The sequence below is a fragment of the Haliotis asinina genome, chromosome 4 (genome assembly GCF_037392515.1).
Source record: "Haliotis asinina isolate JCU_RB_2024 chromosome 4, JCU_Hal_asi_v2, whole genome shotgun sequence".
NCBI classification, from domain to species: Eukaryota; Metazoa; Mollusca; class Gastropoda; order Lepetellida; family Haliotidae; genus Haliotis; species Haliotis asinina.
In genome coordinates, this window is record NC_090283.1 from 69,336,520 (window position 1) to 69,353,439 (window position 16,920).

Here is a 16,920-nt window from a genome sequence, read left to right on the forward strand (position 1 = left end):
AACGAACAAAATGCGATATATAATTGGAACTGGTCACTTATCCCTTGTTGTCTGTGAATACGAACGGAAAAACTTCTCGACTAAAACATACAGTGAGTCTGTTATTGGGAAAAAAACTATTTCAATGCTATACCTTGCTAATCGTGATTCGCATGATAAGGTGCTTCTAATTTTGTATAAAACCAAGCACTGTTCACATAAATTGATGACGTAGTTCACATCAGTTCGCAGGGAGAGTTGGTAAAAATCTCCATTTACAGTTTGTATATGCACCTTTTGACCATAACTATCTGTCAGCTGTTGTTAAATTGTTGATTTTATTTACGAAAAATAGCAAATGTATCTGACAGCATGATCGATTGGATATGTCAATAGTTCCTATTGACTGAAAATTATAATTATTGCGTTACGTAACCGGCGAGTGGTAACTCGCTTCTTATGCAGAACATATTTTAGTTCTTGGCTTAGAGCACAGCTAATACTGTAATCGGCAATCCTTTCAAAATGGTATACGTGTCGACACAAATATAAGAATGCAGTTTATCGGGCGCAGCACCAGCCAGCGTCGCAAAGCAATTATTTTACTAGCTGCCCCGCTGTCTGGCTATGTCGCCTATTGTCTCACGCCCCACTGATCCCTTCTTTACAGGCAAACAACCCTTACGATCCTTAAGATTTGGTTTTAGGGTTTGGCACCCTTTACAATTCTTAGGGTTAGGGTCTGGTAGCCTTTCCGATCTTTAGGGAACTGACACATCTTCAGGGGCAAACCACCCATAGGTTTAAACCTTACCCTGATAGTGGAATCTTATTTCATTTCACACTATCCATGTTTCATCACTACAGTCCCAGAAACAATGGCGCCAAAAACCAAATACATGAATGGGAAGGGTGTGGCATAGTAAGGCGTAAGCACACTAGTTCTTGTGCTTCGCCTCAGTGCTGTTCTAATGACCCATTAAATGACCACTTATGACTATGATAGCACTCATGGTCCCGAGATAGAGCGTCCGCTAATTATGTCACAAATTGACAAAGACAGTATTCCATCAAAGCGAGGTCGAGCCCCATCAGCGCTAATTAATCTGAACAAGTAAGCCTGGTAAAGTGCAGTAATCCCAAAACAAAATTAATTTGTACAGCAATTGAAAATGACAGTTTATTCATGCAAATTTACACCACAACTTCATCAGTTCCGAGTTCACTTGTCGCAAGAATCAGACGTTAACGCAGTGTACCAGCTGAAGTATATGAAATATGGTCTCTGTATAGTTTACAATTACATATACCTGCACAACAGTAGAAAGAGAATTCTTGTTACAGCTCTGTTTTCAGTAAAGCTACTTTGGTGCTAAGTGATAACACTTCATGTTTTTCATATTTGCAGGTTTATTGCAGTTGAACAGTGACTGAAATAACACTAAGCACCTTAAGATGTCATTCTTCAGAAATGCAATCTGGTTCATGAAAGGATTGAAAGAATATACAAAGTAAGTCATTTTGTACATAAGCAATGCATATCATATGTACCATATTGACCACAATTTTTATGATCCTAGGGGACTGATATAGTGAGAAAAGGGGCTAGTAGTTAAAAACTGAAAACGATGTAAAATGGAGCAAGAATGAGCACACTCAGTTGATAACATTCATGGAGCTAAGATTTGATGATAAAATATTACTCTTGTTCTTGCCACTAAAATGTGATGTGAAATATCACATTGATTTGGTGCATTTTTGCTATTACTTATAAAGTTAACTTCTTGCACCAAGTCTACTGATTACATATAATTAATGTGTTGCTTTGTACAGCATTCATAGTAAAGCTAGATGAGTCCTTTTCCTTTGTGTCTGCCTGCTGTCAGCATTTGTTTGAATATTCTTGGTACATCAACACATCTGTTGGTCAAAGGTTATAATGTGTGAAACTATGCCATGTTATCTCACTAGATATAACACTAGACCCACAAATATCCGGGGTAGAATAGGTCTTCCATAACCCATGCCTCAAAAGGCACCTATGCTTGTTGTAAGAGGCGACTAATGGGTTCAGGTGGTCAGGCTTGCTGACTTAGTTGACTATGTCATCTGTTCCCAGCTGTGCAGATTGATGCTCATGCAGTTGATCACTGAATTGTATGGTCCAGACTTGATGAATTGTCTGGTCCAGTCTTGATCATGTACAGACCGCTGCCATATAGCTGGAATATTGCTGAGTGTGGCATAAAAATGAATTCACTCACTCACTCTAAAACTTACTCTAACACTCTAACACTCACTCTAACACTCAGTCACTCACAATAACACTCTTAACACTAACATGTTCTTGAGTAATACAAACAGCAGTATGAGAGCAATACTCTTTAAAAAGTGTTGTGAAATTTCCTGACCTTTCACAAATTCAGTTGCATGTATATTCAGATCAGGCTATGCCTCAGCTAGTAAGGCGTTCAATGCTGGTGACATGGAGGTTGATGTGACAGGGAGAAGCTTCATGATCACTGGTGCAAACAGTGGAATTGGAAAATGTGCAGCTATTGCTATTGCAAAGAAAGGTAATTGCTTATCATACAGTGAAGATTAAAGAAAAGGGGATTATTGTTGGTTACCAGTTAGATTGATTTAATATGGTGATGTACAGTGAACTCCAGCATACACTAAGGTATGGATAAACTAAACCATACTGAACTGCAAAAGTAATGTAACTGTCTTTTTGTCAATTTTCTTAATAGAAAACATAAACATGAATGCTTACTTTTGTGAGGTTTTGATTTGTCGCAAATTGCATTTATTTGGCTGTTCAGTATAGTACCAGCTGGTGTTCATGGCCATTACCAATCAGTTCACTATACCCACCTTGTCCTCCTGTCCATTACCAATCAGTTCACTATACCCACCTTGTCCTCCTGTCCATTACCAATCAGTTCACTATACCCACCTTGTCCTCCTGTCCATTACCAATCAGTTCACTTTGCCCACCTTGTCCTCCTGTCCATTACCAATCAGTTCACTTTGCCCACATTGTCCTCCTGTCCATTACCAATCAGTTCACTATACCCACCTTGTCCTCCTGTCCATTACCAATCAGTTCACTTTACCCACATTGTCCTCCTGTCCATTACCAATCAGTTATTATCACCTACCAGCACGGTTTATTCGTCTATTTACTCTCTGTTTCCAGTGTTTGATATTATTACCTTTCACATCAGTATCATATAGATACGAGCACCTCTTTCCAAGTTTCCACCTTTTTCGTCTCGTCACTTTTGCTGTTCTTACGTTATTTTCATCCTGTACTATACAGGACAGTTTTTAAATTCTCAAACACCCTGCACCTCATATTTGGCTATCATGTTTGACTAGTAAGAGCCTGTAACTGAGCATCACTGTACTGTTGTTGCCAGAGTTGTTGCATGAACTGTTGGTTAATCTCCCCTATTTCTGTATTTACAAGGTGGGACTGTCCATATGGTGTGCAGGGATAGCAAGCGAGGGGAAGAAGCCAGAGCAGAAATATCTGAAGTTACTGGTAACCAGGTGAAGCTGGATAGTCGAAGAAATCAATGTTGTTTATCCACACAGGGTACACAAGCTTGCTTTGGAATATACATTTGTTTGTATTGACAAAATTGGATAGATTGAGATCATTTGTCAATACTCTGGGGATGGTGATAGGAAGTAATTAGCCATATATACTCAACCCAAAACGTTTAGCACGCTAGTATGCAAAATGACATAAATCATATTATACCAAAAGTAATTTGTATTTGCAAATCATACTATTGTCACATTTCATTTATCGGCTAGAAAATCACCAAAAGCCGTGTGATAGGAAGTAATCAGCCATATACAGTCCCTCACAATAACGCGCTTCTCAGTATCACGGATTCAGTTAAACCGCGGGGTAATGTGTGGCTCCTATTAAAAAATGTTGAACTGCGATCGCCCCTTCAGTGGCTTCACAAAATCGAAAATAGCTCATCAACAAATCCGCTGCTGCACTCTGGTAAATAACGTAAACTAGTGAAATTCAGTGCGAATGGCGACTGACATGTTTATCGTACATATCCAATGTGTTTCAGATGCTTAAAACATGCAGGGTTTTCTCAATAATAATCATACCAACATCGTAATAGTAACTTCTGAAAGACAAGACATGCCATCAGCCAAGTTACGACGAGTACTAACAATGTCAGCTGTGATGTAACACATCACGATATAGCGCGATTAAACACAGTCATCCCAGAACGTATGGTGTCAGAAAACACATTTTATTTGATTAAAATCATTCCCATTTGCATTCATCAAAACTGAACCAGCAGAGACACTGAGAGAGAATGGCATTACCCCATTCCATACGCGCACACCTTCCGCTTACCACGTTCGTGAGGGTCCGTTTTTCGCGCCTACCACGATAGCAGCAATTTCACGTTATTCCTAGCAACTACGAGCAGATTACAACCTCGTACTGCATGGATTCTGAGACTTGCGTTATTGACTCATTGAAGTCATTTTTAACAATTAAATTTTTTTTACAATCAAAATTGTAATTACTCCGGGAAGTCATCGGTGACTTGTCAAACTGTTTCCTTCGTAAAATGTATCCAGACAAGTAAGGGCCTGTGTTCATTGTTATGTTAAATATGTTTGCAGAAAAATGTATTATATCCTAACCCAATAGCAATATATAATGTATATGTTACAATAACTGCTTAATATATAAAATATTCTGATAATGGAATAGAAATTCTTTGATGTAATATTATCGGATCGTTTTCTCCTGAATCAATGGTACATTGGACCAAACATCTGTGCACAGCTGATCGCGATTTCCGGCTTAGATGAATAACAGGTAGCATAACAGGAATGATTAAATTTCCCGTACATATATATGTTTTCATTTTCAAAGTTTGTTTATTTCCACATTCAACGATACTGTATAGTTTTGACTGGGCACAATACATGAAAGAGCAGTTTTGTTATGTCCTTGGAAAATACGATTTTACTTTGTTCCACAGTATGTAATAGGTAGTATAACGCGGATGTATAATAACGCGGGGGGTCATCCGTTGACGCCAAGACCCGCGTTATGGCAAGGGACGACTGTACTATGAGGTATTTTTTTCTTGGAGATACATACATATATACATACAACATACAAGTTGCTTTAAACATAGAGTGATCTGATTATGTATGCCTTTGTCAAAGCAGCTTTGTATACCTTTCAAAAAAAGTAGGAGATATTCTATTTATATACCACTAGCCAATGCCAATATATATCCATGCAGAGGAAATATTTGCAAAGGAATGGAATAAATTGTCACATTTCCTCTTATTTTCTCTATACAGGACAGCGTATCTGGGTAAAATATGCATAGAAAATTTCAATTACACATTGAAAAATACTTCTGTACCAATTATGCATTTACAATGTTAGATACACAAACAGTTTGAGAAATTCATAAAAATTGTTTGCATATTAAGAAAGACATCGATTGTTACCACGTTGTACTGCTAGTATAGGACTAGTCCGAATACGATGAGTGATTTTTTATGAAATCATTTTCATTATATTTAAGTTAGTTTTGATCAGGTATGACGTAAGGCAGTACATGAAAGGACAGTATATTTACTCAGTGACATTATACTTAGCTGAAAAAAAAAATCACTGAAATACCCAAATATTTGAAAGCAGTGGGTAACAGAAAAATGAAATACCCACTCAACATTCATAATACCCACCTCCGAAAATTACAGTGGGCACTGAGTACCAACATGAGCTCTGTGGCACTATGCCAATCTGTTTTACATCTGGCAATCTTAGGTTCTTTTATATCAGCAGAATAGTGTAGTTTATGAGTTAAAGGATTGAAAACTTAAACCAAGATTCATTTCATTTGCAACATTGAGTTTGAAGGATTTCAAAGGTCCTTTTAATAATAATCTTTTGTGTTGTTACTGCCAGTTGAAGGTTGTATACTGATAGTACTCGCCTTCCTGGTGTGTATAGTGTGATGAGATTGATAAGCTAATGATATTAATCGCAGAGAATAAGTCAGTTTAGACTCCAAGCAAATGATCATTCAAGGCTTGCAGTGGTGCAGCCCAATATTAGCCCAAAGTGCATCCTAGTTACTTGTCTAACTTGTACCAGGTGCAAGTCAGTTTTTGAGAAATAAATCACTAATAAATCTAACTTTATAATCATAAACATGTCAGCTCATTTTTCTTCTAAAGTTTGAATAGCTTTGGCACTGAAACATTGCTATTTTCAGACATGTTTCACCTATAACGGCTCTTGTAAACGGGAATAAGCTGCATCTCCGTGTTGCTATGGTTTCATGGGTACATCACAGAAATATGTTTATGTGCACCAAAACCTTTGATGTTTAATGCACAACAATGCAACTGGAATTTGACTGGTGCAACTAGGTGTTTGGTTGCACTTGGTGCAAGTAGGTTATCAGCTGTTAAAGCGAGCCCTGTTATTGTTGTGAGCATTACAATAAACCGTGAACCATTTCTTCCTTCCAGAATGTTCATCTGCATTTGCTGGACATGTCACAGCCTAGAGAAGTGATCAAATTTGCCTCCGATTTTGAAAAAAATACTGGAAAGTTGAATGTTTTGGTGAGTATGAAGTACCCTATTTTGTACAATCTTACATGTCTGTTTGACAACAGTCTTGCTGATAGCTAAAAGCTGACATAGGTTCTTTAGGAAATGTGCATCTTGTCTTTTCTGAGATATGTTTTGGGGAATGAGAGTGTTTTTCAATGCAACATGAACACATGCTGTTAGTGTCAACATGCTGATACTCACAATCACATGCTGGCCTTGCTGACTAAATAATCATGCTGATTAAACATGTAAACAAAGAAAATATGGTTGTGGAATATTATATGTGCTGATCCGATTTGCTGGATTTCAAAAGCCTCTTTGATAATTTTCCATAGTGGGCTGGGATGATTCACTGATGCACTGATACATCTTGATATATATAAGTTCGATAGACCTATCGTATTGTTGACTGGTGTATCAATACTAAACAATACATGACTTTTTTCAAAACAGTATTGAAACATGTTTAGTACTTATCTAGAGAAAGATACGCAAGTATGATAGAATTAGATGCTTGTTTATGGCAGTAGTGTCATTGTTGTACACAAACAGTAGTGTCATTGTTGTACACAAACAGTAGTGTCATTGTTGTACACAAACAGTAGTGTCATTGTTGTACACAAACAGTAGTGTCATTGTTGTACACAAACAGTAGTGTCATTGTTGTACACAAACAGCTTGAAATAAATCATTTTAGATGTTAATACTGTGTCACTCTTTCAAGGTGTGTATATCATAATACGTATTATTACGCAGGTAAAATATCGTGACATGTATCATATTGTGACATAGTGTATGGTTTCAGCACTAGTTTACACCGGTCATGCTCATCAGGTTATGATTGTAGAAGTAATTCATCTTGAAAACATTTTGCTGAAACTATTATAGAAAAACACTTCAGGGTTTTGCCCAAGAACCCGAATTATTAGTTTTAGAGGCCAGTTGAGGCAATATAAAGGTCCTGTGAAGTAATGGGGTATAGAACTCTATGTTTTGATAGTTTCTTTAGAACCTGGAATGAAACATTGATCATGTGGACTGGTGGATGAAATGCTAGTAACTGCTCTCCATTAGCAACCAAAGACTTGGCAAACTCATAGATGTGTTGTTGGTGCAAAGAATAGCATGTTATTCTGCGTCCATTCTCTATATTTGTGTGTACTGGATGCACATTTGTGCGTAGTGTGAAACCCCGTAGGTTTGATACAGATAACATGGCAGAAGAACCCCTGTTCACAGCAGAGGCAGTAAGGTAGCCAAGTGGTTAAAGTGGATGCTCAGCATGCTAAAGACTCGGATTCGATTCCCCACATGGTTGCAATGTGTGAAGCCCATTTCTGGTGCTCCGCACTGTGATATTGCAGGAATACTCCTAAAATGAAAACCACTTGCTCGTTCTCATTCTCTCCCTGTCTGCTTGCTAACAGCACACAGAACAAGCTGATTTTATTGTTGGTTTCCGGTGACAGATAAACAATGCAGGGTGTATGGTGAACACAAGAGAAGTTGCAGAAGATGGACTGGAGAAAAACTTTGCCACAAATTCACTTGGTAAGAAGTCATCACAAGTTAAACATTTGACACAAACTGCTTTGTAAAGACTTTGGAAAACATGAATGTGTTGATTTCTTTCATTATGCAACTTTTGATGTTTATGTTTAAGGACAGTCCAAGAATTCCTTCATCAGTTATGCTCATCGTTTTATTCAAGGCTGATTTTGTAAAAGTGATCTCTTCAGAGATTGACCTTCCATGACAATTGTCCATGGTCCCTTGCCAACACATTAATGACAAGCTAAATATTAATAGCTAATGCATATGCCACTGAACATTGTTGATACTACAAGTGAACATACTTAATTTCCTCCACCATGAATGTCATGTCGTGAATGGCCGAGACCCATTCTTCTAACATGTAACATTGTAAGATGCTCAGACTGAATTACAATCACAATTAATGAATACTAACTAAATTTTGTCTTTCAAAACCCATGCTTGCAACAAAAGATGACTATGCTTGTCGAAAGAGGCGAACGACAATATCAGGTGGTCAGGCTTGCTGAATTGGTTGACACGTCATCGGTTCCCAGTTGCGCATGCTGTTGATTACTGGATTGTCAGGTCCAGACTCAATTATTTACAGACTGCCGCCATATGGCTGGAATATTGCTGAGTTCGGCACAACACTAAACTCACTCACTCACTTAAGTCACTAGTATCTCAAATTAGTGGTGTAATTTTACTGTAAAATGCCATTCTCCACATATCCAAATGAAATGAATTTGAACAATAGTCCTCCATCCGTCTGTAATCATTTTGTCTCCGAAGCATAACTCAGAAACAGACTAAATATTTTAAACCAAACTTGATAGATATAATAATCTCAACCTATAGGTGTGCCTTTTGCTGTTTACAGAGTTTTGGCATTTTTACTTTTTTTGTTTTTCAATAGAACATTTTAGTGTTTGTCAAATGGTGGGGTGGGCTTCGTTTCTGGAGCAGAACTGAAAAAACATTCAATATTTTTCTGCAAAACTTGGTAGATATATCAATCAGAACCTGATGTGGTGCCTTTTGCTGTTTATATATTTTTGTGATTTATTATTTTCTCGGTTTCCATGGAAACATTTTGGACATGTCACAAAAGTGAGAGGTGTGTCTCATTTCCGGAGCAGAACTCAAAAACCGTTCTATATTTTTCTTTAAAACTTGGTAGATATATCAATCAGAACCTGAGGTGGTGCCTTTTGCTACTTAAGGTTTTGATGATTCATTATTTTCTCGGTTTCCATGGAAACGTTTCCCAAATTGGAGGGATGAGCTTCGTTCCGGAGCAGAACTCAAAAACCGTTCTATATTTTTCTGAAAAACTTGTTACGTACATCAGTCAGAACCTAAAGTGGTGCCTTTTGTTACTTACAGGTTTTTGTAATGGAAATGATTTGGACTTTGTCTCAAAAGTGAGGGATGTGTTTCGTTTCCGGAGCACATCTCAAAAAGTTCCTAATATCTGTCAGTAAAACTTGGTAGATATATGTGGCAGACCCCAGTGTGGTGCCTTTTGCTATTTACAGATTTTTGAGATTTATAATTTTCTGGGTTTCCATGGAAAAGTTTTGGACTTAGTCTCAAAATGGAGGGATGGGCTTTGTTTCAGGAGCACAAGTTGAAAACTATTTAATATCTTACAGCAAAACATGGCAGATATTCGAAGCAGACCGCAAGTTGGTGCCTTTTGCAATTACAATGTTTTGCCACTTTTATTTTTCGAGGTTTCCATGGAAACGATTCTTACTTAGTCTCAAAATGGAGGGATATGCTTCGTTTCCAGAGCACAACTGGAAAACCATTTCATATCTTTCAACAGATCTTGGCAGATACATGAAACAGATCTTGAAGTGGTGCCTTTTGCTGTTCACAGATATATGGCATTTATATTTTTCATGACTTCCATGGAAACGATTCAAACTTAATCTAAGAAAACATCAAGTAACTGTCAGATGATTTGTCCTTTCACATATGTGGGGGCCGGGGGGATATGTCATCTTCTGATGACTCTTGTTTTGTTTTGCTTTTCTCATCTTTTTCATTGCTGATTTATGGCATGTATATTTCAGGAACGTATCTGCTGACTGTATCTCTTGTTCCTCTGCTGTCACAGAGTGAAGACCCCCGTGTGGTATGTGTATCAGTCGGTCATCTCTATATTGTTTGTTGTGCAACATGTCACTCAACTCTGTTCCAATGTCTGGACCAGATTATCTAGTGATTCCAGATATGACTATTGTAAGAGACAGCTCTATCATGAGCGGTGGGGTAGCCTTGTGGTTACAGCGTTTGCTCCTCACACTGAAAACCGGGGTTCAATTTTCCTCATAGATACAATGTGTAAAGCACATTTCAGGTGCCACCACTGTGATATCGCCAGAATATTGCTAAAAGTGGTGTTAAACTGAACTGACTAGCATTGCTGAAAGTGGTGTTAAACTGAACTGACTGGCATTGATGAAAGTGTGGACATCAGTGACCAACATCATGAACATTGATCTACACAAAAAAGATACAACAGCCTGAATCAGCCAAGTCAACAAGTCTGGCTGGTGTCTCGACAACACTCGTCAGTATCATAATCTATTAATGAAAGGTTGTATGATAATGAATGGTCATGTTTTGCCTGTAGATAATTGTGACATCTGGAGGCATGCTGGTACAGAAGCTGAATGAGAAGGATCTTCAGTCTGAGAAGATGTCCAAGTTTGACGGCACGATGGTGTACGCCCAGAACAAGAGACAGCAGGTTGTGATGACCGAGCAGTTTGCCAACAGTCACCCACAAATCCACTTCTCCTGCATGCATCCTGGCTGGGCCGACACTCCAGGTACACTGTCGGGGGTTGCACTCTTAATAGGTCACCATGAATAGCTGCAATATTGCTCATTCAGCATTATGGAATAATCACCTGTTGCCTCCTGTTTACATGCTGAGTAATGGTGTATCATCATATTACATGTGTTGAACTGATTTTTGTTTCTGAAAGGAAACAATTTACACTTTAATGAAAGTACATCGTAATATTTTCAAAGTTATGACATGTCCTCCCATCTTAAAATGTGTTTATTGACTTTCTATCCAAATTCATTTTCATATTGAGTAAAGCATTCATTTATGAGTGACATGCTGACAATGAATAATGAGATGATGTTGTCTTCAGCAACCCATGCTTGCTACAAAAGGCGACTATGCTTGTCATAAGAGGTGACTAATGGGATCAGGTGGTCCGACTCACTGACTTGGTTGACACATGTCATCGTGTTTCCAATCGCACAGATCAATGCACATTTATTGATCTCTGGATTGTCTGGTCCAGACTTGATTATTTACAGACCATGGGAAAATTTGCTGAGTGTGGCGCTCACTCACTCATTGTCCCAGTGTATATGAAATGCCCCATTACTTGTTACCATTATTGGAAATGTACCTTAATGTTGTACAAACATCAGGCTATAGCTGGTATCATAGTTATTTGTTCAAATATGGTCAGCCTCATATTACAAATATATGAAAGTCTGTGATATTTACATGATATATGGAAATGTAGAATAGGTTGTGCTGTGTAACACATGTGCTTAGATCATTTATCGCTGAGGTAGCCTAGTGGTTAAAGTGTTCGCTCATCATGAAGGAAGCCTGGGTTGATTCCATGCATGGGTGCAGTTTGTGAAGTCCTGTTGTCTCCACCATGATGTGTCCGGAATGTTGCTAAACGCTGTGTGAAATTAAACTCACTTACTCAAAACAAGGACAGGCCTTGCCCGTGTATCTCCAGGAACTTCTCCAGGGGTACAGATCTGTGGGGAAAGGCATACTGTGTGTTCCATATGCAAGAGCCACCACCTGTGAAGATCGATCCTTTGCCAGAGTACCTCCACGACTCTGGAACTATCTGCCATTAAAACTGTGACTTCGCCACTTAAAAACCAATCTCAATGCCCACCTTTTCCCAAAGACATACACAAAGACTAATTGGACATTATTGATAAATGTGACATGCATCCTCTCGGAGCGCTTTTGAGCAGGTATGCTGACTGGATTCTCATGTTATATAAGTTCTTAGTGTTATTATTATTTCATTATAACAATTAGCGCAGAATAAAACTGCTTCCTTCCTCATGTTTTGGGGCGGTGGGGTATCCTAGTGGTAAAAGCATTCACTCGTGACACCAAAGGCCTAGGTTCCATTCCCCATATAGGTGCAGTGTGTGAAGAGCATGAAGAGCAATACCCACTATGATATTGCTGTAAATATTGCCAAAAGTGGCGTGAAACCCAATTAAATCACTCCCTCCTTCATGTTTTTGAGATGATGTGACTGTATGTTTGTATATGTTGCTCCCAGCGGTGAGATCAGCCATGCCCGACTTCTACAACAAGATGAAGGACCGACTGCGGACAGCAGAGGAAGGGGCGGACACTCTCATCTGGCTGGCTTTGTCACCAGCAGCCATCAAGCAGCCCAGTGGAGAGTTCTTTCAGGGTGAGACACATTGAATGAACACACTCAAAACTAACAATAAAACTTGGATAACTGGCGATTAAATTAAAGGAAATGGAATGTCTTTGTCTAAAATACTTTAGTACTTAAAAGGATTTTTTTACTGTCACCAGTGTTGGTCCCAAGTTATTTTATTGTTCACAACCAACGTGTTTTATAGAGAATCTCACCCAAGTGTGTACTGATATCAATTATGCCAATACAAGTTAATAAAGTAAGAAATATCCAAGGCTTGCCGAGGATACTTTTGCCTTTATCAAAGAGTGTTGATACAGTTGATATCAGTAGACATGAGGGTGAGATTCTATTTATTATCCAAAATCATTCTTCATTAGTTTTCACTGAAAAATGTACATCTATGAACACAGTACTGCCATTAGACTTGCATTGCAGCGATGTCATAGCATTGTGATGTTATCAAGTTCATGATGTCATAGCATTGTCTGGACATTGTGCACAATCTACTGTCAAAACAATATCTCCTAGGAGGTATTGTTTGATTCCACACGAGTGATATCTTCCATGGAACACAGTTTGGGATGATAAAAAGCAAAGGAAGACCAACAGATTTTCATTGCAAATAGAGAGACCTTACATGCAATGGTAGTGTTCTTCTTGTGGTTGCTTTATAGACATACAAACATTAGTATCGATTTTGTAAGCTTTGATGGCAATATTTACTCCTGTTCTGCAGATCGGGTCGTAGTAGCCAAGCACCTGCCTCTAGCGTGGACCAAGTCAACAAGCCAGGAAGAGGAGGACCTCATGAAGAAACTAGCAGCATTCAACACACAGTTCAAGTCCTCATCATAATCTCTTCCTATAGTTGATATGCTGTAACTCAAGCTTGTGATTAACTGCAGCTGGCCATTGTTCAGCCTTTTCAAAATATGATCTTAGCACTTTGATGTCATAAGCCTGTCTTAACATATATTATGATCTTAGCTCTATGATCACATTTTGAAACAGGACATAATTGTCAACTCAGAATACAACATGCATCAACCGAGTCTGCAAGTTTCTTCAAACTTAGACATTATTGCAGTTGTTGCGTGCCTTCAGGCTATACAACCACTGTAAATTTGTTGAAATATTTTCCCCAATTCCTATGTGTATTTTCAGTCTTTCAGTAGATTCACACCAGATATGGCAATATTGTGCATGTGTATTACGTAGGCTGTTTATCTGTTTTGTGTACTACCCATCAAAAGTTTAGAATCAATTAGAGCATTCACTATTTGTTATGTATAAATATATGTGGTTACATCAAATATATGTGGTTAAGTCAAATTATTCAGATGAAATACATAAGGATCAAGCAGCATATTTGCTGAAAGGCGTGTGCAGATGTGCACGTGAACAGTTGCATTTTGGTGTAATGTCTTTTTGAGAATTTGCCAAATTTAGCAGCATTTTATCATTATTGAACTTGTGACTAATCTTTTCAAGGTTACGAATTTTACAGTACATCAGTTCATGTATAAACAATGCAATTAAACAGAATATTTTGCAAATTCTACTTTAGAACAGTTGACTGCAAAAGGTGGCTATGTTTACACTAGTGAGTGTAAACTTTCCATGGGTAGTATATTAGTTGAGATAACAAGAACCAGCTGTAGTTGATGGCCATGTGAATAGTACACAGCACTCTGGGATATATTTGTGTTCTGGATGTTTGTCATATATATTACCTCACTGGTGTTTATAAGGCATTATCACTGGGTGTGTATACCACCTGTGTACCTTTATGCATATACTTACCTGATTTATCCTTGTTGCTCATGTTTGTAATGGTTTTTGTATATACTGTTATACACTCTGATCAAGCCGATATTTATAGAATAAAAACTTTACTAACAAGTCTTTATTTAATTCTTTGAATGTCATTTAGAAGTGAAAATATATAAGAATGAAGATTTTTATGGATATCAACTTCTTTATGTGAGAACACAACGTTTCGGAGTTAATGCTTACTCCTTCATCAGGTGATTGAGAAAGGGATACAGAGGTGTATTTATATGTACAGGTAAAACAATAACAAAGTAACAAGTGGAATGAGTTAACGAAAGCTGGAAGCCAGTATAAACAAGCACGGATAGGAAGCCGATAGTTATGATAACAATGATGGAAGCCAATGGTAATGCATTACAGTTGATTGGATATGTTTACATAACACAGATACGGGGTAAGGACGATGTACATGATTGGGGATAAGGATGGAAGCCAGTGGTGATACATTACGCATGATAGAATGATGTACATAACACACGATAGGGGGTGAGCATGTTTACATGAGGGTTGATGATGTACAAACACAAGTAGGTAAGGATGTACTCGGGTAGACTGGCTATACATGAATTACATAGATAGAATGTACACAGATAGATGAGATTAATTTATCAATAAGTCCCAGGCACTTGGTAGGTACACTCCTTGGTTGCGGTTGATGGCTGGTTTCTGTCTCCGGATCTCGATGGCCTCTTGCAGTTTCCTTTGGCGCCAGTTGTTGTTGTTGGTAGATAGTATCCTAGTGTCCTCCCATCGAATTGAGTGTCCAGGGTTCTTGAGAATGTGTTCAGAGATGGCCGATTTCTGGTCGAGTTTGCTGACTGAGGTCTGATGTTCCTTCATTCTGGTGTTGATTGGTCTCAGCGTTTCTCATCTATCTGTGTACATTCTATCTATGTAATTCATGTATAGCCAGTCTACCCGAGTACATCCTTATCTACTTGTGTTTGTACATCATCAACCCTCATGTAAACATGCTCACCCCCTATCGTGTGTTATGCACATCATCCTATCATGCGTAATGTATCACCATTGGCTTCCATCCTTATCCCCAATCATGTACATCGTCCTTACCCCGTATCTGTGTTATGTAAACATATCCAATCAACTGTAATGCATTACCATTGGCTTCCATCATTGTTATCATAACTATCGGCTTCCTATCCGTGCTTGTTTATACTGGCTTCCAGCTTTCGTTAACTCATTCCACTTGTTACTTTGTTATTGTTTTACCTGTACATATAAATACACCTCTGTATCCCCTTTCTCAATCACCTGATGAAGGAGTAAGCATTAACTCCGAAACGTTGTGTTCTCACATAAAGAAGTTGATATCCATAAAAATCTTCATTCTTAAGTCTTTATTTGATGTGTCAGTCTAGTGTGTGTGGAAAAAAACTGGATTCATGCTGGTTGTGCCTGTGTAGGCTTAACATGGTATCTTGGTTTCCCCTGGTGGCGCCAGATCCTGAGATCAGCTTAAGTCAAGTCTAGTGGACATAACATTTCTGAGTCCCATGCTGGGATTCGAATCATGGACCTTCTAAGAGTTGGATGCCTTGTCCACATGACCAAAGAGGTTAACCACATCAGCAAGCTGACAAGATGAGGTGACTCCACGTCCTTTTACATACTCGCCAACAACAGAAGGGTACTGAGACTTATATTGCTTGAATTTTATATGAATAAGCTCAGCTCCATGTTGGGCGCCAATGTAGAGGCCATAAAATTTCTGAGTCCAGTGCTGGGATTTGAACAACTGACCTTCTGATCTGAAGTCGCACATAACCAAAGTTGCATGCCTTGTCCACATGACCAAATAGGTTAGCTGCGTCAACAAGCTGACAAGGTAAGGTGGTCATCTGTGGGATAACTCCACACCCTGTTACATCAGCAACATTGGTAGTGGAGAGTATTTGAATGGATCAGCAGCTTGGCCATTGAAGAAATTCCTGCCAAGTATTTGTTCAAAATATGTCTTGGAGTTTTGCGTAGCCTTGTGAAAGTTAATGTGATAACAAAGTCATCAATATCTCCCTATAATGGCAAAATGCTCCCCATGGATGCTAGTTATGATGACGTCATATGTTTTGGCATGTGTATAGCTAAGTGGAAGGAGGGTATGGAAAGAATTTTAAGAGCTGCTCCAGAAAGGACTACCACTAAATTTGATCAAAGTCAAACTTGTTGCCATGAAACACAATACAGAGTTTATTTTTCATGCTAAAACAACCAAAAGGCACCAGTACACCAATTGACCTATCTATGTGCGAAGTTTGGTGGACAAATAGTGAACATTTTTCAAGTTCTTCTTTGGAAAAGACTAACTTGCAGACGCATGGAGTCCATTTTAATACCCCTCCTTGAAAACATGTCTCAGTGACAACACCAGACGTATTTTGAATGACATCAGTTTTAATCAGCATTACATCAGTATGTAAAAGTCAACATCAAGCAC

General features: G+C 38.4%; 1 protein-coding gene across 1 annotated transcript; it reads left to right on the forward strand.

Annotated features, from left to right (window-relative positions):
- Positions 1-188: 188 nt before the first annotated feature.
- On the forward strand, positions 189-14,534 carry LOC137282677 (dehydrogenase/reductase SDR family member 12-like). Its single transcript, XM_067814464.1, has 10 exons — positions 189-240; positions 1,388-1,490; positions 2,422-2,555; positions 3,455-3,537; positions 6,535-6,630; positions 8,091-8,172; positions 10,239-10,300; positions 10,802-11,000; positions 12,519-12,656; positions 13,369-14,534. The coding sequence occupies exons 2-10, from the start codon at positions 1,435-1,437 to the stop codon at positions 13,485-13,487; spliced, it is 969 nt and encodes a 322-aa protein (XP_067670565.1). The 5' UTR covers positions 189-240; positions 1,388-1,434; the 3' UTR covers positions 13,488-14,534.
- Positions 14,535-16,920: the final 2,386 nt, after the last annotated feature.